The 18,540-nt window shown below is 36.5% G+C and overlaps 1 protein-coding gene across 2 annotated transcripts in view; it reads left to right on the forward strand.

Annotated features, from left to right (window-relative positions):
- DZIP1 (DAZ interacting zinc finger protein 1) overlaps positions 1-18,540 on the forward strand; it is an 89,428-nt gene that overhangs the window by 44,994 nt on the left and 25,894 nt on the right. For both annotated transcript variants that reach the window (XM_027855669.1, XM_027855670.1), the window contains exons 8-11: positions 3,244-3,384; positions 6,444-6,492; positions 7,776-7,823; positions 10,446-10,502. In XM_027855669.1, the coding sequence (XP_027711470.1) occupies positions 3,244-3,384; positions 6,444-6,492; positions 7,776-7,823; positions 10,446-10,502 (295 nt within the window). The remainder of the gene's footprint in view (positions 1-3,243; positions 3,385-6,443; positions 6,493-7,775; positions 7,824-10,445; positions 10,503-18,540) is intronic.

Here is an 18,540-nt window from a genome sequence, read left to right on the forward strand (position 1 = left end):
TACCTCATGCTCCTTAACTGTACTGTAGTTTTTGATACTAAATCATCACTTGCTCCTGAACACATTTTCTAATCTTGGCTAATATTTGTCTGATTTGTCTCATGCTTCCTTGTTGGTTCCAGTGGTATCCTTTTTTTTCAACAGCTTTTTGTTATTTGTAAGTTGCCTGAGCTTTCTTGCAAGTCTTTTTGTTTGATGCCATACTGTTTAAACATTTTTAATGTTTAATTAAAAATTAACATTGAACATCAATACAACCTATGAAACTTGCTTAGTAATTATTATAATTAAATTAATTCACTTCAATGCATTTTAAACCAGAACGCATTTTAATGTATAAAAGTATCATAGCATATTTTCAGGCACTGAATTTTGATGAAGATTCTTTGTCCATACATTCTAATTCACATTTTCTCCTATATAATTGTAGCAAGTGCATACTCTGTTCTTTTGGTTCTGCTCTTTTCTCTTTGATGTTGTATGTTTTTTTCTTATGTTTCAAGACTGGTCAGTGTTATCCTTCTAGTCTTAATGATTTTCACTATGAAAATGACCTATATAGCTCTCTTTGCTGCGGCATTTTCCTCCTTGCTTTGTTCCATGTAGCACCCTGTGCACAAAATCTATTTAAAGGTATTTCATGTTGCCAGCCCAAATTAAGCCTCATAGAGACCGAGTTTCTCACTTTATGTACCTACCTTTGTATGTAACTTCCTGTCATAGTAGCTAATGACACTTCTATTCAATTTCATTTTCACTTTGTTTCAAAAAGCATTTATTGAGTTGATCACTTAGTTTTTCCTCGAACATCTAGATAGTTCTGCAACATTTCCTCAGTCTTCCCATAATTATTATTATTTTTTTAATGACTGGGGCTCCCTATCTTGTCCAGGCTAGAAGTAGCTATGATTGTGGTGGGAAGCTTTGACTTATTCCATCTCCAACCCAGGATAGTTCAGCCTTCCTTAAGCAACCTGGTGGTGACCCCCACTCTCTCATTCCTGGGGACTCATCGTATTAATGCCAACGTTAGTGTGGATACCTGAAGAGCATAGCCCACTGCAGCTCAGAACTCTCAGGCTCAAGAGCTCCACCAGCCTCTGCCCCCTTGGCATCAGGGATTCCAGGTGTGCTACCACACCCAAGTGCCCAGTATCCCTGATCCTTAAAGCTGTAAATAGCCTTAGTCTAGGCCAGGGGATCAACAGCTTCCTTAACATAAGTGCCACTGGTGGTTGGGTGGTGAGGAGGGGGTGATGAAATTCCAATGACAGGCCTTGGGTGTAAGATAGAAGAAACAGGGAAGGGCAGAGGAAGACAAAATTCAAGTGTTTCTAAGACACCAATAGTCCCGTAGCACTCAAAATGAAATAGAACCTTACAGTTCAAAAGAACCATAGATGTCATCTGGTTCAACTTCTCATCTTGGGTAGATTCACCCCTCTACAACTTGACTCGAAGATATTTCTGGGGCAGCTCTAAATGTTAGAAAACAGTAAAATTCTTGGTGTTGAGGTAAAATCTGTCAGCCTTTTCACCGCCTTTTACTCCAGTCCCCAGTCCCCACTCTCACAACGTTCTCTGTCTTCTGGAGCAGCACAAAAATAAGTCCACTCTATCTCACATGAAAGCCCACTTTTTTTTGTGCCATGGACCCTTCTGGCAATCTAATGAAGCTTTTTTAAAAATGCTTTTAAATGCATTAAACAAAATACAAAGATGACAAAGAGAAAAATTAAAAATTGAAATACAGTTATTATAAAGGGGTAGCTAATTGGTGCAGTGGATAGTGGAGTCGGGAAGACCTCAATTCAAATCCAACCTCAGACACTTAATAGCTATGTGACCCTGGACAAGTCGCTTAACTTCTGTTTGCTTCAGTGTCCTCAACTGTAAAATGGAGCTAATAATAACATTAGCCTTGTCGGGTTGTTGTGAGGATTAATTGAGATAATATTTGTAAAGTGCTTAACACAGTGCTGGTACATAATAGACATTATATAAATACTTACTCCCTTCCCTTCTCTTTTCCTTTAATGTATCCATGGACCCCTGAGGTCTGTAGACCCAACTTTAAGAACCCCTGCCTTAAGGTATTTGAAGGTCATCATCACACCCTTCATTTTACTTCATGTGATATGGTTTCCAAATCCCTTAGCATCATGGTTGCCCTTCTCTGGACACTCCCTGGTTTGTCAATGTTCCTTTTATGTGGTGCACAGAAATGCATCTGATATTATAGATGTGGTCTGACCAGAACAAGAGTACAGCGGGGCTGTTGTCTTACTTGATCTGGACACTTGTAACCTAATGTTGATTTTTTTTTTTATTCTTGAAAGGATTTTTTAAAAGAATAAAATGGTAAAGCCTGCTTTAAAAAAAAAAAAAAAAGCTCAGTTGAGCCTGTGTGGCGCTCACCATCAGCTGAGCTTGATAGGAATAGTAGAGGTTTTTGTTCATTCTATATAGAAAAGCTTTTATTCTCCCAGAGAAATGCTTAAGACTTCCAATTACCCAATTTCCTATTGAAACCCAGAGCTAATCTGCAATACAAAATCACATTTAGGGAAATTTTAGGTTTCTGCTACTTTATTGCAGAAAATCAGAGCATACTTGAAATTGTTCTGTCCCTGACTTAGGCCCTGTTGGTCTCATCTGGATTTTTGTAGCCAGACGAAACCTTCCTTCAACCCCCTATTCCCCCTCATTGTATCCAACTAGTTTCCACAAAGTCTATACCAAAATTACCCTTTCTCTAACTCTGCTATTTTAGGCCATCTGTGGGACTGGAACAGGATTTCTTAATCTCACGTCTGTGAACTTTGATGGGAAAAGAATTATATCTTTATTTTAACTAATCTGTAATTGAAATTTAACATTTCCTTCAGTTATTAAAAAAATCCCGAGAAGGGGTCTATAGGCTTTGTGTAATAGGTGCATAATAATAATAATAAATATGTTAAAAACCCTTGGTCTAAAATGATACCTTCTCCCATTTTCCTGTTGGATATGGACCAGACAGGTAATTTCATGTTGCTGATCAATACCTTCTTGGCAACTTATGTTCTTAGAAAGTTGCTTAGCGCACCGAGAATTTAAGTAACTTTCCTAGGATCACATCAACATTTTATTCAGTTTATTGGTACACCAGAGTGATGCGACTGTTGAATGGTGTGTTTAGCAGATAAAGTAAAAATATTTTGCATGAGACATAAAATCATGTGTTTTACCCAATTTTTGTAGCTCCTGTCTCATATAGAGAAACTTCGAACATCTATGATAGAAGATCTGAATGCAAGTAATATTTTTTATAAGAAAAGGATAGAGGAACTAGGACAGCGACTCCAAGAACAGAATGAGTTAATTATTACTCAGAAGCAGCAGGTATGTTTGGTTTGGGGTTTTTTTTTTTTTTTTTGGATGTGAATTATTTGGGTACATGTACAAGCACAATGTTTTCCATAAAGTAGGCACTAAATCAATGTTTATTGAAGTATATGTGCCAGTTACATATGTATGAACATCCTATATTTCTTTTAGAATATTTGTAGACTGTAAGGTGATGAATCCTCACTTAAAATCCTACCCTGTTGTCTCATCCAGACCTGGAAGTGACCCAAATTCTTGAAGGCATTTAAACATATCACAAGCTTTGGCAGGGCCATACAAAAGTTTGGGTTTAATTATCATCTCTTTGTAGATGACTCCTAGAGCTCTATATCCAGCACTAGTCTCTCTCCTGAGTTTTAAAAGTCTTTCATCACCAACTGCCTTTTGGGAATTTTAATTAGGTGTCCCATAGACATCTCAAGCTCAACTCCTAGACTCACCCCTTTCTTGACCTTCCTTATTTCTGTCAAGGTGTTTTCCATTCTTCCAGTTACTTAGGAGTCATTCTTTTTTTGTCCATACAAGCTCTTAGGTGTCCTCATTCCAACTCCGACTTTGAAAAATAAGTCATGTTCCCAGAGCTAGACTGGCTGCATCTTCCTCTTGAGATGCTTCTGGTTTTTCTTCTTTGCAGTGATTCTCTAATGTCATTAGCTAAAACTCCACTGGTGTGTTCTTCCCTCTCACTTTCTTCTGTCCCCATGATTATTAGTTGAGAATCATTTAGTCAGCTAGCCTTGAATAGGCTAGTGGTATAGTGGTATAGTAAGAATAGTTGGTACGAAAACATTTCCTCAAAGATCTGTAACCACTTTCCATGAATACATATCAAGTCCAGGGGAAAGTGGGCTCATGTTTAGAGATCACATATGATGATAAAGGAGTAATTGGAAGACCTTTTTTCTCCCATTCATGGAGTGTTGAAGACTGCCACCAGCTGATGTGAGGATGTTACATAGGGTACTGATAGAAAGATGGGAAGTCCAACATCCTCCAGACTCTTCTAAGCTGGAAAGTCCTCCCTTGGTCACAGGTGGGAGGGATGGAGGAAGAGACGTGGCCAAGTCCAAAACTGAGACCTCTTCTTCCCCAAGTGTTTCCCCCACCCCAAGGGGTTCAGTTAGAACTCCACACATACTCCAGTTTCACAAATGGATCCCTTCCCATTTGATAATTTATACATAACTCCCTCCCCCAAAGTGTGACCAAGGTTTCCAGCTTATTAGAAAAGATTTCCTGCCTATCTATCATCTTTTCACTTCATCCAATGACTTTCAAGGACTTTTCACTCTTGTCTGGGATACTTTGATTGATTGATTTAGACATGTTCTCACTTAGTTAAGGCATCAGAGCTAAAATAAGTTGAGGTGGGTTTACCCTTACTCTTGTAATACTCCTCATCACTCACTCTCAACTACACATCCAGTCAGTTGCCAAATTTTGTCACTTCTGCCACTACGTTTCTCATATCTCTTTGCTTCTTGCTACTCTGATTTAGCACCTTATAATCCCTTGCCTGAAAATCTCCCAATTGGTCACCTTGTTTTAAGTGTCTGCCCTCTCCTATCCATCATTCACGCAAATGTCAAATACCAAAATGATTTCTCTGAAGTATGTTACTCCCCTCCTCAATAAATTCAGATGGCTCCTGGTTGCTCCTAGGATCAAATTAAAAACATCTTTGTTTGACATTTAAAACCTGTCATGACCTGGTTCCAGCCTAGTTTTCCAGCCTATCCCAGATTGCTCTACTTTCTGTATAGTAATTTTGGTCCAGTCAAACTGGCCTTGCTGCTGTTCCTCACATAGAACACTCTGCCTTCTATCTTCAGACTTTTGCCTTAGCTTTTCCCCATATCTAGAATGAGTGCCTCCTCACCTCTGCATCTTAGAATCTCTGGTTTCCTTTCACATTCAGCTGCAAGTATCACCTTCTATATGAGGTCTTTTCTGATTTCCCCTGAACTTCTAGAAGCTCCCCCAACCCTGCAAAAAAAACTTATCTTGTGTTTGTTTTGCATAGATTTTTGTATAGACACAGATACACACGTATATATATGTGTGTGTGTGTATAGATGCAATATATATGTTTATATATGTACATGTATACTATACATTTTGTGTAAATGCAATCTATGTATATATACAATGCATGTGTGTATATATACATGTACATGATATATGTGTAGTGTGATTTATGTATTTGTATACGTGTGTGTATATATACACATGTACACACATACACATGCATATATATTTTTTTTTCCTCCTATACAATAGAGCTCCTAGAAAGAGGAGACTTAGATTTTTGGATTTTTATCCCAATAGTAAATGACATAATAAGTGCTTTATAAACGCTTTCTGACTGACTGATTGATTGGTTCTAAAAATAGCCTAGCTATATTTAGAAAAGCTTTTCCCCCTGAGAATTGGCTCTTGAGGTTTTTTTTTAATTATTGTTGTTGTTCCAAGTCAAAACAAGAGAATAGAGTCAGCTCCCGCTGTGTCAGGCACTACGCTAAGCAGCGGGAATGGAAGGCAAAGGAGAGTACCGCTATACTGAGATATGGAGGAGTTGCACTCTGTGTTAAGACGTAGTACCTATGTTGATGAACTCACAAATCAACTAATCACAAGTGCCTACTATGTGCCAGGCACTGCGGATACAAATCTGTTAAAATATTGAAGTAGGACAGTGAAGAATAACCAGCTCTTCCTGTGATTGCTTGTAAACACTAAACATGAACCACCAGCACAGTAAAGAAAAAAATACATGTTTTAGAGTAAAAATAACAGTTGTTCCATTAGAAAAAGAAAAAATTTTAAAGGTAAAAATTAGTAATAAGTAATTAAGTGGTTAAATGAACAGGTCGAAACTTCACATTTCTGGAGTTTTCCCTAGCCAGGGTGTTTGTAAAATAGTGAATAATCTCTGTACTTTTGTAGGATTCAGGGCAAATATTAATGGACTGACAGTTATGCTCTACACACTGCCATGTAAGTCCATTTCCAGTTTTATGTGGGCTACTCTAGTAGGTTTTTCTTCTTTGCAGATTAAGGAGTTTGCAAGCAAACCATTACACACAATCAGTGAGCAGAATGGTAAGTTGAACTGTGTCACACTGCTTATGTCAATGGGCACCAGCCCTCAATCAAATATTTTTTATGTGTTATAATGCTTAATATTTTAATTTGGGAGGTATTTTACCATAATATAACTAATCTTTTTTAAAAACAAGTTTAAAAATCACTATTGGGCATAGTAACAAAAGAAAATAGTCCTGTCATTTGGTGAGAGCAGCTAACTATAGATAACTCCAATGGCTTCATTGGTGACCTTGAAGTGTCAAGAAAAATAAGGAAGAACCCTTTGCACAATGAGTGGACCAGTGGTGGCCTGTGCTGAATTTATGGGGAGGGCATGCAGAAAGGGGCAGCTGAACAAGAAGGCATGCATAGGTTGTGATCTTTATTGTTGGAGGATTATCCAAATGGACAAGACCTATAGATCCATTTGAGATTTGAGTGTTTGGGCATATACTAGGCACTTACTACTTAATTTATAATTTTTGGGGTGTGGGTGAAGCTTGGCTCACAGAATAATGAATTTGGGGGCTATGTCAGCACACAGAAACCATCTACTAGGTCATGGAAATGTTGAGACTTGCATTAGTGGTGGAAGTACTCATTCCAATGAAGTCATAGATTATTGAATTATTGAGAGGCTAGGTTAATTTCACTTAATTGTTCAAAAAATTTAAGTTACCAAGACTTTTAAAGTTGGTCTTGAGTTAATGACAACACTTTAAAATATGGAAGTTAGGACTGACTTAAGCCTATTGGCCACATTCACAAGTTACTGTCTGTGTAACTGGAATGCTGTTAGGGTTTCCATTCAGTGATTCAAGATTGGAAGGAAATTCCAGCTTGGCTTTGGAGCCACTTGATCAGTATAGGATCGCCCAGTAGAGCCTGACGATGTCAAGGCTGGGGATCCTTGGTTTTCCTGCCAATTGGAACAAGCCTTACCTGGCTTGATGGTGAAGCAGAAATTTCTTCCCACCACAAGACAGACTTTGAGAGTTTCTGTATCATATTTAGAAATTGTCACTGAGGAATTAGAGAAATGGAATATAGCATTCTGTGCTTTTAAAAAATTTAATCCATATATACTTAGTGAATGTTGTTTTTTTTTGTGGGGGGAGGAATGAGTTAGAGAGAATCTGCTAACGTTTAACACATCTTGCAGTTGTATGGATGAAAGGTTAAATTTTAAGGAAGAAGACAAAATATTTTAATTTAGAAATAATGTTCAGTTCTGTAATCAAAGGATATTCTTTAAGTCTCACTAATCTTTTATTCTTTTTCTTATTTTGCTATTTCAGGGAATCCTGCAAAGCAGACTTTGGAAAGACCTGTACCAATTATACAAAGTAAGTTTCTATAATAAACTCAATGAGAATTCAACATCATTCATGAGCTAAAATAACATAACATTTGCTTATTTATTAACTTTGGAAATATTTCTCTGAGCACAGACATACTTTAGAGATTACATTTTGACTTCCTTACTATGATATCTGTATTTGCCCTTGTTCTAAAACACATTTTTCATGGATACAGTTGAGATTGTTATAGCTGTTAAAACAAACCTGTATGCCTTTGTGTATGGTGATCTGGATTAATATCAATCTGTTGTGTTCTGTTTAGCAGGATACTATTAGGAATTCCTTCTGGCACATTTCTTAGTGATTTGCCATGGGGTTTCCCAACATGAGAGCTGTGTGAGATACATTAAAGGTATATGACAGATATAAAATAATGCATTACCTATCTGTGGGTGATATTGGCCTCATGTAGGTGTGATTAGGGCAGTTGAGATTCTCATTTTTAGAGAGCCAAAGGGAATGCTTTTATTCCATGGTTGCAGTAGCATTATCAATGGGAGGTTAAGTAATCACCTATGCCTAACTATCCTAACTATTGGAATGTAATTAAATTTTAATAATATTAATAATAATAATAATAGCATTTATGTAATGCTTTAAGGTTTGCAAAATATTTGACATATAATTTCATTTGATCCGAACATCAAACTTGGGAAGCAAGTGCCATTATTAACTCCATTTTATAGCTGAGGAAACTTAGGCAGAAAGAGGTCAAGTGACTTGCCTCGGGTCACACAGTCAATAAGTGTCTATGACAGGATTTGAACTCAGGTCTTCCTGACTGTATGCCTAATGTGCATCACCTAAAAACATAGCTCCAAAATCTTAAACATTTATGGATTATGTTCTTTAAAAAACAATGATTTGGATTTTAATGGATTTTTACTTACATTCAATAAAACAAAGGGAAGAGAAAAATTGTGAAGAAAAATGCAATTAGAACAAGTAAAAAAAAGCAAATATATTTAAGAGGCTCTTAGACAAGAAATAGAAATTAAGTGTAGAGAAGGAGAGATGGAGTTGATAAAGACGGGACTTGGAGTAAAGACGAGTTAAAATTAGATTGGGCAATATATTATTATGGGATTCATACTCTCGATGAGAAAAGGTTGATGGAGGATTTGAGCTAATAAGGCCTTTCTGGTGATCCCTGTGGTCTGCTGTCATTCCTTTTTAGAGGTTCAGATTTGGGGGCAAGGCTCAGATGGTATGGGCTCAGAAACAGCTATATATTTGTTTCTCATAAATTAGAACAGACAGAGGAGTGTCTCCCTTATGGTATCACTCTACAGGTTAAAAAAGAGAGAGAGAAAAAAATGTCCATCTAGGAAAGAGATAGGAACAGTTAGAGAAAACTAAATTGATTAACAAGTATTTGAGCTATGGAAGAGAGACAGCATAGTGTAGTGGATAGATAATGGCCAACCTTGGTCCTGCCTCTTACAGGCTTCTGACCGTGTGTCTATACATGAATCCCTTAACATCTATCTCAGTGCCTCATACAACTCTCCAAAACTGTAAGTTACAGGTGAAATGCTGATCTGTAGCTTCCACACCTAGTGCCTCTAGGCACTCCCTAGGCACTAGGGAGCTAGGTGCCTCAGTGGATAGAGGGCTGAGCCTGCTATCAGGAAGAACCAAGTTCAGATTTGGTCCCAGACGCTTACTAGGTGTGTGATCCTGGGTCAGTCACTTAACTGAGCCAGTCTGCCTTAGTTACCTCAGTTGTAAAATGGGGAAGATAATAGTATCTATCTTACAGGATTGTTGTGAAGATCAAATGGGTTAATATTTGTAAATTTATTACAAATTTACATAGCATAGCACACAGGAGGGGCTTAATGAACACTTATTTCCCTTTCCTTTCCTTCTTTACTAGGAAGTTCAAATAAATAAAATCACAAATCCAAATCTACTCCCTTCCTACTTTCCTTCTCAAAAAAAAAAATGCTACTGAAACCATCCATAAATGGCAAATTACTAAGGATGAATATGTAACTACAGTACTATTCTGTAGTCACAGACTATAGGAAAAAGCCTAACCAATCATTTTGTGAATGGGGTTCATTGGTCATAGTGGAATCTCAAGAGACACTTGGCTTCTTGTTTCAGGGTAGTGGCCAGAGATGGTAGACCATGCTTTTAATTTAAGTTACCATGTTACACTAGAGGAAAAGGAATGGAGGGACAAAAGTTATGGATTTAAGTACAACTAAAGTAGAGAAACAAAATGCACAAACAAATGCCACTATAGAACATAAGGTTGTACAAAAGGGAATACAAAAAAGAACTGTTAAATGGTCAGAAAGGGGCTTTTTCACCTTAAAAATGCACAGCATAAATGCTCATCAGATTGGAATATGTTTCGTCCTAATGTCTAGAAGTAGGCCACACAACCTCCCAAGGTCCCATTTAGGGTACGATTTAATTTTTTTTAAATTCTGAATTAGTTGGAAATGTTTTGTTTTTGTATATGGAAAGGAATGTTAATATTCTCTTGTAATCATGCTTCATCTGAATAGGCTTTATTTGTTGTCATGCTTAGATTATATAGATTTAATTGTGAAACTTGGTTAGTGCTTTCCTTTTTTTTTTATACCTTTTCAGTGAATGCTTCAGCATCAAAGAGTTTGGATTCTAAATCAAGTCAAACAGTAGTGCGTGGTAAGTTTCAGCAATCAACTCAGTGTTTTATGTGAAGTTGCCACACTCAGATAACTTATTAACTGAAAGTACTTCTATGGGGTAAATAGAACAGAAAACACTTAGTGATCACAGAACACTTAATAGAACTAATCTCCATGTTTTACTTTATTGAGATCAGAAGTATAAAATGTATGCATTGATTGCTAGTAACTTCAGATATGGATCTTAACTTTTTTTCCCCCAAATAATATTTCTTCTCATGTGTGATTTTTGGTAGTTGACGTTAAGTAATAAAAAATGCAACTTTATATTAGACCAGCCACCCAGTACAAGCCACAGGGCATGTGTGATTGTTTTTTTAACTTTGAATGTAACAGAAAGTCACATTTTTATTCAGGCGGCTTCAGTGATTGGTTGGGCAAAGTAATCTATAAAAGTCATGTGACAGTGACCAAAAGGAAAAATAGGACCCACTAGAAGAGACTCTTGCCCATTGGGTCAACACATAGTCTAAATGATTAGATCCTTTTCAAAAAGGTTGCTATCAAAATTGTCACTCAGAGCAACAAATATTATTAAAAAAAAGTCATATAGATTATAAGAATATTTGTAGCTGTATTTAATTTTATTTTAAAGTTTGTGGTGTTGTGATCAAATACTCTTTTTAAAGCAATCTGCTCCATAGTATTTATTAACTATGATAATAAAAACTATCTTTTTTCTATCTTAAATTATTAATGCTTCCAGAAGCTATTAAGTGGCAGGCACAACTAACTGCTCTATTCCACCTTCTAATTGTAGCCTTCAATCTAAGATATTATAATTGAGCTAATTGGTTGGTCTACCAGGACCTTTTGTCTTAATAAGCACTCTACTCTGCCCATAATGTGCTTTGCCCATAGTGGCTTTCTAAAAAATATTTCTTTTGCTCATTAACTAACTTATGAAGTTGTTTACTAATTCCATTATTCATGATTAACATTTTTAAATATGTGACTTCAATATATAATGTATAAATTCTCTACTTATACTTCCTTTGGTATGTACATTTTGTAGTTCCACAGGTGTTTGGACCATGCAGATTTTTCTCACATAGTGTAGTGGTAGAGATTTTCATGTTGATTTATGGGAGTTCTCCAGTACTGTACCTCCAAGAAAAATTACCTCAAGAATTAACTGTACAAAAATTGCCATTTCTTATCCATAATATTTCTATTTTTATCTCATTTCATTATTTTAACAGGAGGATGATAATTTTGGTATAATGTTGCTGATTATTTATCTTTTTTCTTCTACTAGTAGGTTTTTATGTCTTTTTCCTGCCTTTCCTCTCTTCATTTTCATCAGCCTTCTATATTTCATAATAAAAGGTTAGCATTTACTATATATCATTTTCATTCCATGGTTCAGTACAAGGTTATTTCTAATGCCAAAGAAATGCTGAATAATAAGTAGATATCTTGAGATATTTATGGTTAGTTAGTATCAGAGGTGTCCTGGTAAATGTGTGCTCATTGGCTTTCCTGAGAAAAAATAGTAGTACACAGGACACATTTTTAAGTTTAATGTGCATTATTCACCTTTTCTCCATCACTTTCTTAAGTCTAGACAGTTAACACAGCTATGAATCAAGTCCCAAAGGTAGCATTTGGTGATCATAAAGGTGTAAATGCTCAAACTAAAAGTTTAACATTTGGTTCTCAGGAGTTGGTATAAGCTAGCTCTAGCAGGCCCCTGGGTAATTCATCCTGCATCTGCCCCTACTCCATCTCCCCTGTTCCCTTGTGGCTTCCCACCTCTTTGAAATGCCAGATACCAGGGGAAGGATGACAATGCTGGCATGCTTCCTTCTCTGTGACCTGTGAGCCCAGGAAGGAGAGCAAGGCCACAGGATTTTTCTGTCAGCTTGATTCTCCCACTAATTAGAAAGAGAAATCCTATCAATAAGGGAAGTCAAACCCTTTCTTCTCGATAACACACTTAATGCCCTCACCCAGTTGACTATGAAGCTTCAGATAAAAGACAGAATAACTCTTTAACACATAAATGTTGGGGACTTTGGTCTCATTTAGGAATCATTTACTAGTTATGTGACACTAACTTCTCATTGTCCCAAGACAATTGTCTAATATAAAATGCAGAATACCTGCTGGTCTGCATTGACAGAGGGAGTTTGCTCAATAGGAGTTCAGTATAACAATGAAATCACAGGTACAGATCAAGAAAAAAAATCCATCATCTTTAGTTAAGAACACTTATACTGTTAGGATTAATAGTCCCTCCCTCCCCAATGGGCAAAAGTTACATAAGAGTGAAATGTCTATGGAATATTCATTTTATTTTTCACACAAAACACCAGTCTTTCATAACTCTCATGGCATTATACTCTGATGAATGTGTTTCTTAAGATCTTTAAGGTAGTAGTTAGGACGAGAATTAGATTCTGGATAAAATACTTACTTAGACTCTATTGTTCTATCAGTCAGTGGTATGCTATCCCAGGGTTTTCCAAGTTGAAGTCTGAGGAATGAATTTCTTAGTAATGGAAAGAGACCAAAGAACACATTCCCTCTAGAGTAATGGATGCATTCTGATGTCAGAATGACCAGAAACATAGAGGTATCATTTGTAGATTTCACCTTGATGAGTATTATTTGGAACTCAGATGTCATCTGAGCGGATAACTTGGCTTCTCACTTTGTTTTAGAGTGAACTAAAGTAGAGAATTCTTTCATCTTTTTATGGTGATGATGCTAAAAAGCTTTGTCAAAGCTTCTAAGTACTTTCTACAAAAATGTGGTGGTTGGGTTGAGCACACTTTTTTTTTCCCTGTAAATTGAAAACATTTATTTATCTTTCATTATATAGCTAGGACTCAAATAAATGTTTTAACTTACAGGAACAAAAACGTCTGCTACACTGGAATTTGGATGTTCTTAAAGCTTAATTTTTTTTTAAATTGGAATTTAGTGTTGCTGTTCTAACCATGTTTACATTCAGAATAAGACAGACATATCAGGGTTATAAAATTTAAGAAGTCATTTCACCAGCCAGGCATGCAAAATTGTTTTAAATTGTTCCAACTGGCATGATAAATGTAAAATAATGAACATGGCCTAGGGTTTTAAGGCTGATTGGAGATAGAATAGCACTTGTCTCACAAGCAAGATACAATATGTCATATAGACTCTTGAATTTTTAAAACAAAAATATTATTAACTGAATCCTTCCCCCACCTTGCCAACTTATATAATACAGAAAATAAAAAGTCTTGCAGAACATCATATAGGGGAAACTTTCCCAATGCTATATTGTTCTATAAAATATCAATAATTTTTATAGCAATATCTTTCTCACTGATTAAATTGTTTATACTACTGTTAGATTTGGAATAAAATGGAAACCAGCAGGGTAATAGTGAAGTGGATTAGGGAGCAGTGAGGAGTTAGCTTATCATGTGATGGTGGCAGACACATACCTTTTTTCCCCCAGAGGAATAGTTGTTATCGTTTTTAAGTATTCGTAACTATAGTAACAGAAGGGGGGTGATGCAGGTGATGTAAAGAAGTAGTTTCAGAAAGAAGTAAAGACATCAGCAGGCTGATGTCCACCTAACAGTGGGCAATGTGACAATAGAGCATATAATAATAACTCAGATTTCTGTAAAGCTTTCAAGTTTATAACACACTTTCTTAACAACCCTGTGAATTTTGAATTCTACTTTACACTGAGGAAACCAAAGCTTGCAAAGGTGGGAATGACTTGCCTGGGGTCAGAGAGCTTGTAAATGTCAAAAGCAGACAGCCAGAGCACAGGTCCTCTGACTCCAGGACCAATGTTCGGCCTCTCCGAATTTCTTTTTTTTTTTTTAATTAATTTTTTTTGATTTATCAACAGTCACTTCCATATGCTTTTGAGTTTAAAAATTTTCTCCTCCTTCCTCCCCACCACCCTCCCCAAGATGGCGCATAATCTGATATAGGCTATACATATACATTCCTATTAAACATATTTTCACATTAGTGATGTTGTAAGTAAAAATTAGAACCAATAGGAGGAAACACCAGAAAGAGGAAGCAAAACTCAACAAAAGAGAAAAAAATAGCAAATAGTATGCTTCTGTCTGCATTCAAACTCCCTAGTTCTTTCTTTGGATGTGGCTAGCATTTTCCATCACGAGGCCTCTGGAGATGTCTTAGATCCTTGTATTGCTGGGAAGGGTTAAGTTTATCAATATCAGTCATCACACAACGTGGCTATTATTATATACAACGTTCTCTTGGTTCTGCTCACTTCACTCATCATCAGACCATACAAGTCTTTCCAGGTTTTTCTGAAGTCAGCCTGTTCATCATTTCTTATGGCACAATAGTATTCCATTACATTCATATACCACAACTTGCTCAGCCATTCCCCAATTGATGGGCATCCTCTCAATTTCCAATTCTTTGCCACCACAAAAAGAGCTGCTATGAATATTTTTGCACATGTGGGTCCTTTTCCCATTTGTATGATCTCTTTGGGATATAGCCCTAGAAGTGCTATTGCTAGGTCAAAGAGCATGCACATTTAGATAGCCCTTTGGGCATAGTTCCAAATTGCTCTCCAAAATGGTTGGATCATTTCACAACTCCACCAACAATGCATTAGTGTTCCAATTTTCCCACATCTTCGACAACATTTATCATTTTCCTGTTTTGTCATGTTGGCCAATCTGATAGGTGTGATGTGGTACCTCAGAGTTGTTTTGATTTGCATTTCTCTAATCAATAGTGATTTAGAGCATTTTTTCATATGACTACAAATGGCTTTAATTGAGAACTGCTTGTTCATATCCTTTGACCGTTTATCAGTTGGGGAACTCTGAATTTCTGGAACTGAATTTCACACAGTCCTAGAGTTATTCAGCGAAAGAAGGTATAATAGTGGACAGACACATGGAAAACTTATCTGACATGCTCTCTTTGCTAATAATACTTCAAGTGTGCCTTCAGCTTATGAGAAGAACCATTGGTTTTTCGTCCATGTGGATGATGTGACTGAAAATTTGACTTGCTCTAGAATCAGCCTTTGAGTGCATTCAATAACGTGTGAAGTCCAGTGAAGTGATTGTTGGTCTTTCTCTGCACAGTATGTGTAAAATAGTACTCATATATAGTCTTTGTTTATCCCCCCATTGTTAATTTTTGCTGTGATAATGTCCATTCTGAATAATTGGGTAAAATGAAGACATTTATAAAAATAAGAAAGCAGAAATATTAATCACTAAGATTCTAAGTCTTAAGATATCTCTGATATGTAACAGATATCCATGAACTCAGTTCAAATATGAAATTACAAACACAGAAACAAATGTAAATATGTTTATAGCTATCTCTAAATATGGTTTATATCTAGTGATTCTGATGTGTGGTATGTACATTGCCAAATTGTTTTTTAAGTTTCGTAGTTTTGGCAGGATTGTTGTTATTTATGGGTAATGCAACAAATTTTTTAATGTTAAAGGAAAAGGTAATGAGTAAGAAAATGGAGAAATGAAAATAATCATAAAGAATTTTAGAGAGTCAGTCAGTAAACATTGACTAAGTGCCTTCTATGTACCAGGCACTGTGCTAAACACTGGTGATTCAAAGTAAGGTAAAAGACACTCTCTGCCCTGTATGAGCTCATAGTCTAATGGGGAAGAAACCATGCAAATCACTATGTACAAAGTTACATACAGGACAAATTGGAAATAACCAACAGAAGGAAGGCACTGGAATTGAAAATGATCAGGAAAGGTTTCCTGGAGAAGGTGGGATTTTAAGCGGAGTCTTGAAGGAAGTCAAGAGATGGAGATGACATATCCAAAATGTTCCAAATGATAAAACACTTGCTGAGAGTCACCTATTTATCGCTAAGTTATCTCAGCCTTTGTCAGATTCAGAATAAAATTTACCAAAAAATATAGTTGTAGTATTTGGTGCCATCAGTAATGGGCATTTAAGAAAATGTCAAAAGACTTTGGTGCATGGGTTCCAATAACAATTGTGTTTGTTTGTATTTTTACCAAACGGTTTCAGAGACGGCAAAAAGTATGAGAGCCTTTAGAAACAATTGTGTTTGTTTTTATTTTTACCAAACGGTTTCAGAGACGGCAAAAAGTATGAGAGCCTTTAGAGTAGGGTCTCAATGCCACCATCTGGTATTTCTCTAGGTAGGGTTCTTTCCCTTGCATACTAACCACCATCACATTTCCCATGATCCCTGGGCTCTTGTGACTTTGGCTCTGAAGCAGTTAGGTGGTACAATGGATAGAGTGTAGGCCTTGGAGTCAGGAAGACCTGAGTTTGAATTCTTCCTCAGACATACCCCTAGCTTTGTGACCTTGAGCAAGTCATTTAACCTCTCTGTGCTTCCATTTCCTTACCATAAAAAGAGTATTATATCACCTACCCCCTCAGGGTTGTGAGGATCAAATGAGTTAAATATGTAAAGCACTGTCAAACTTTGGGCACTATATAAATGCCAGCTATTATTATTAGCTATTGAAAGCCTAAACACTTAAATACTTCTTTATCATAAAAGCCATGAAAGTATAGAAGGGATCATATATTTTTTCAAATATCTGCCTTTTAGGTTTCCATCTTCGGAGTCTTAACTCATGGTCAGAAGCCAAAATGGGACTGAAGCGGGGTCAGAAAACTATGACATGCATGCCAGAGAGATGGCATGTGAGTCAGTTTCCATTGGCATGTGGGTCTCTACTGCCACCGCACACTCACCCGATACTCCCTTCCTCTCCAGTGCCATCAGTTTGTGAGAATTGGCAGCTATTACACCCTCCCTAACTTGGGAGAATTCACATGGTTCCTTTCCACCACCGCTCCACCTGCCCTCCCCGCCAAGATCAATGTTTGGCAACTTCCACTCAGTCAATACCCCTCCTTCCCTCTGTTGAGTCACCAACCCCAGGGCACAACAAAAGGAAAGGGGTCAGAACCTTGGCATACCATTCATAAAAGACTACAGATGCCCTGGGCTAGAGCTAGAATCAACTTGCACCCATCTAAGCCATAGTAGAATACAAAGTGAGTTTCGCTTCACCACAACTCTAGGATTGAAAAATGTTATGTAGTAGTCATATTATTTGTAATCATTCCATAAGTATGCTTCTCAAATTAAGTAGAAAGCTATTAAATTGTAGGTATGTTTTGCTTATGATTTTAGTTTTCCACATTTATTCAAATGTTTCAGAGCTCTCTCTCCCTCTACACATCATGTTGGTTTCTCAACTAACTAAAAAAGTACCTGAAACAAAATTAGACACTGCATTAAAAGAACAGAGTTGAGAAATTTCTTCCGTGAAGCCATGGCTACTGCGGTCTACACCTGCCACTCTCAACTTCTGTGATTCAGTCATTTTTCTCATTGAAGGTGACTTGTGGAAAGCAGTGGTATCTTTAGTAAAAGTTCTGTCTGCTCCTTTAATTAAACTTTTGCATTTTGGTAAATATTTGAAAATTGAAAATATTCATTTATTACATTACTCTCACATATTCTGCTTTTCATATGGCCCCAAAACAGTTATTTCAAACATGTTTCAGGCTTCACAAATACATGTTTCACCCACTTAGTAAATAGAATTCTTTCAGTCTATCAACCAACTTTTATTAAGTGCCTGCTATTTGCTAGTTATTGTTTTAGATCCTAGGGTTGAGAGAAAAAAAAACAACAAAAAAAAATCCCTACCAGAGTATATACATGTATATGTATATATTATATATATCATATAATGCATACATATATACATATATACTATATTTGTGTGTATATGTGTGTGTGTGTGTGTGTAGATAGATGGATATAGATATTGATACAGATATACATCTCACCTTCTACAAGAGGTCTTTCCCAGTCTTTGGCTTCTAATCATGAGTTAAGACTCCTAAGGTAGAAAACTAAAATGCAGAGATTCGTAAAAATATATGCTCACATGTGTGTATGTGTATGCATGCGTATATATGTGTATACATAGACATACACACATATGCATACATATCTACATATATGCATG

The sequence above is a fragment of the Vombatus ursinus genome, unplaced genomic scaffold (assembly GCF_900497805.2).
Source record: "Vombatus ursinus unplaced genomic scaffold, bare-nosed wombat genome assembly UNPS02011014.1, whole genome shotgun sequence".
Classification (NCBI taxonomy): domain Eukaryota; kingdom Metazoa; phylum Chordata; class Mammalia; order Diprotodontia; family Vombatidae; genus Vombatus; species Vombatus ursinus.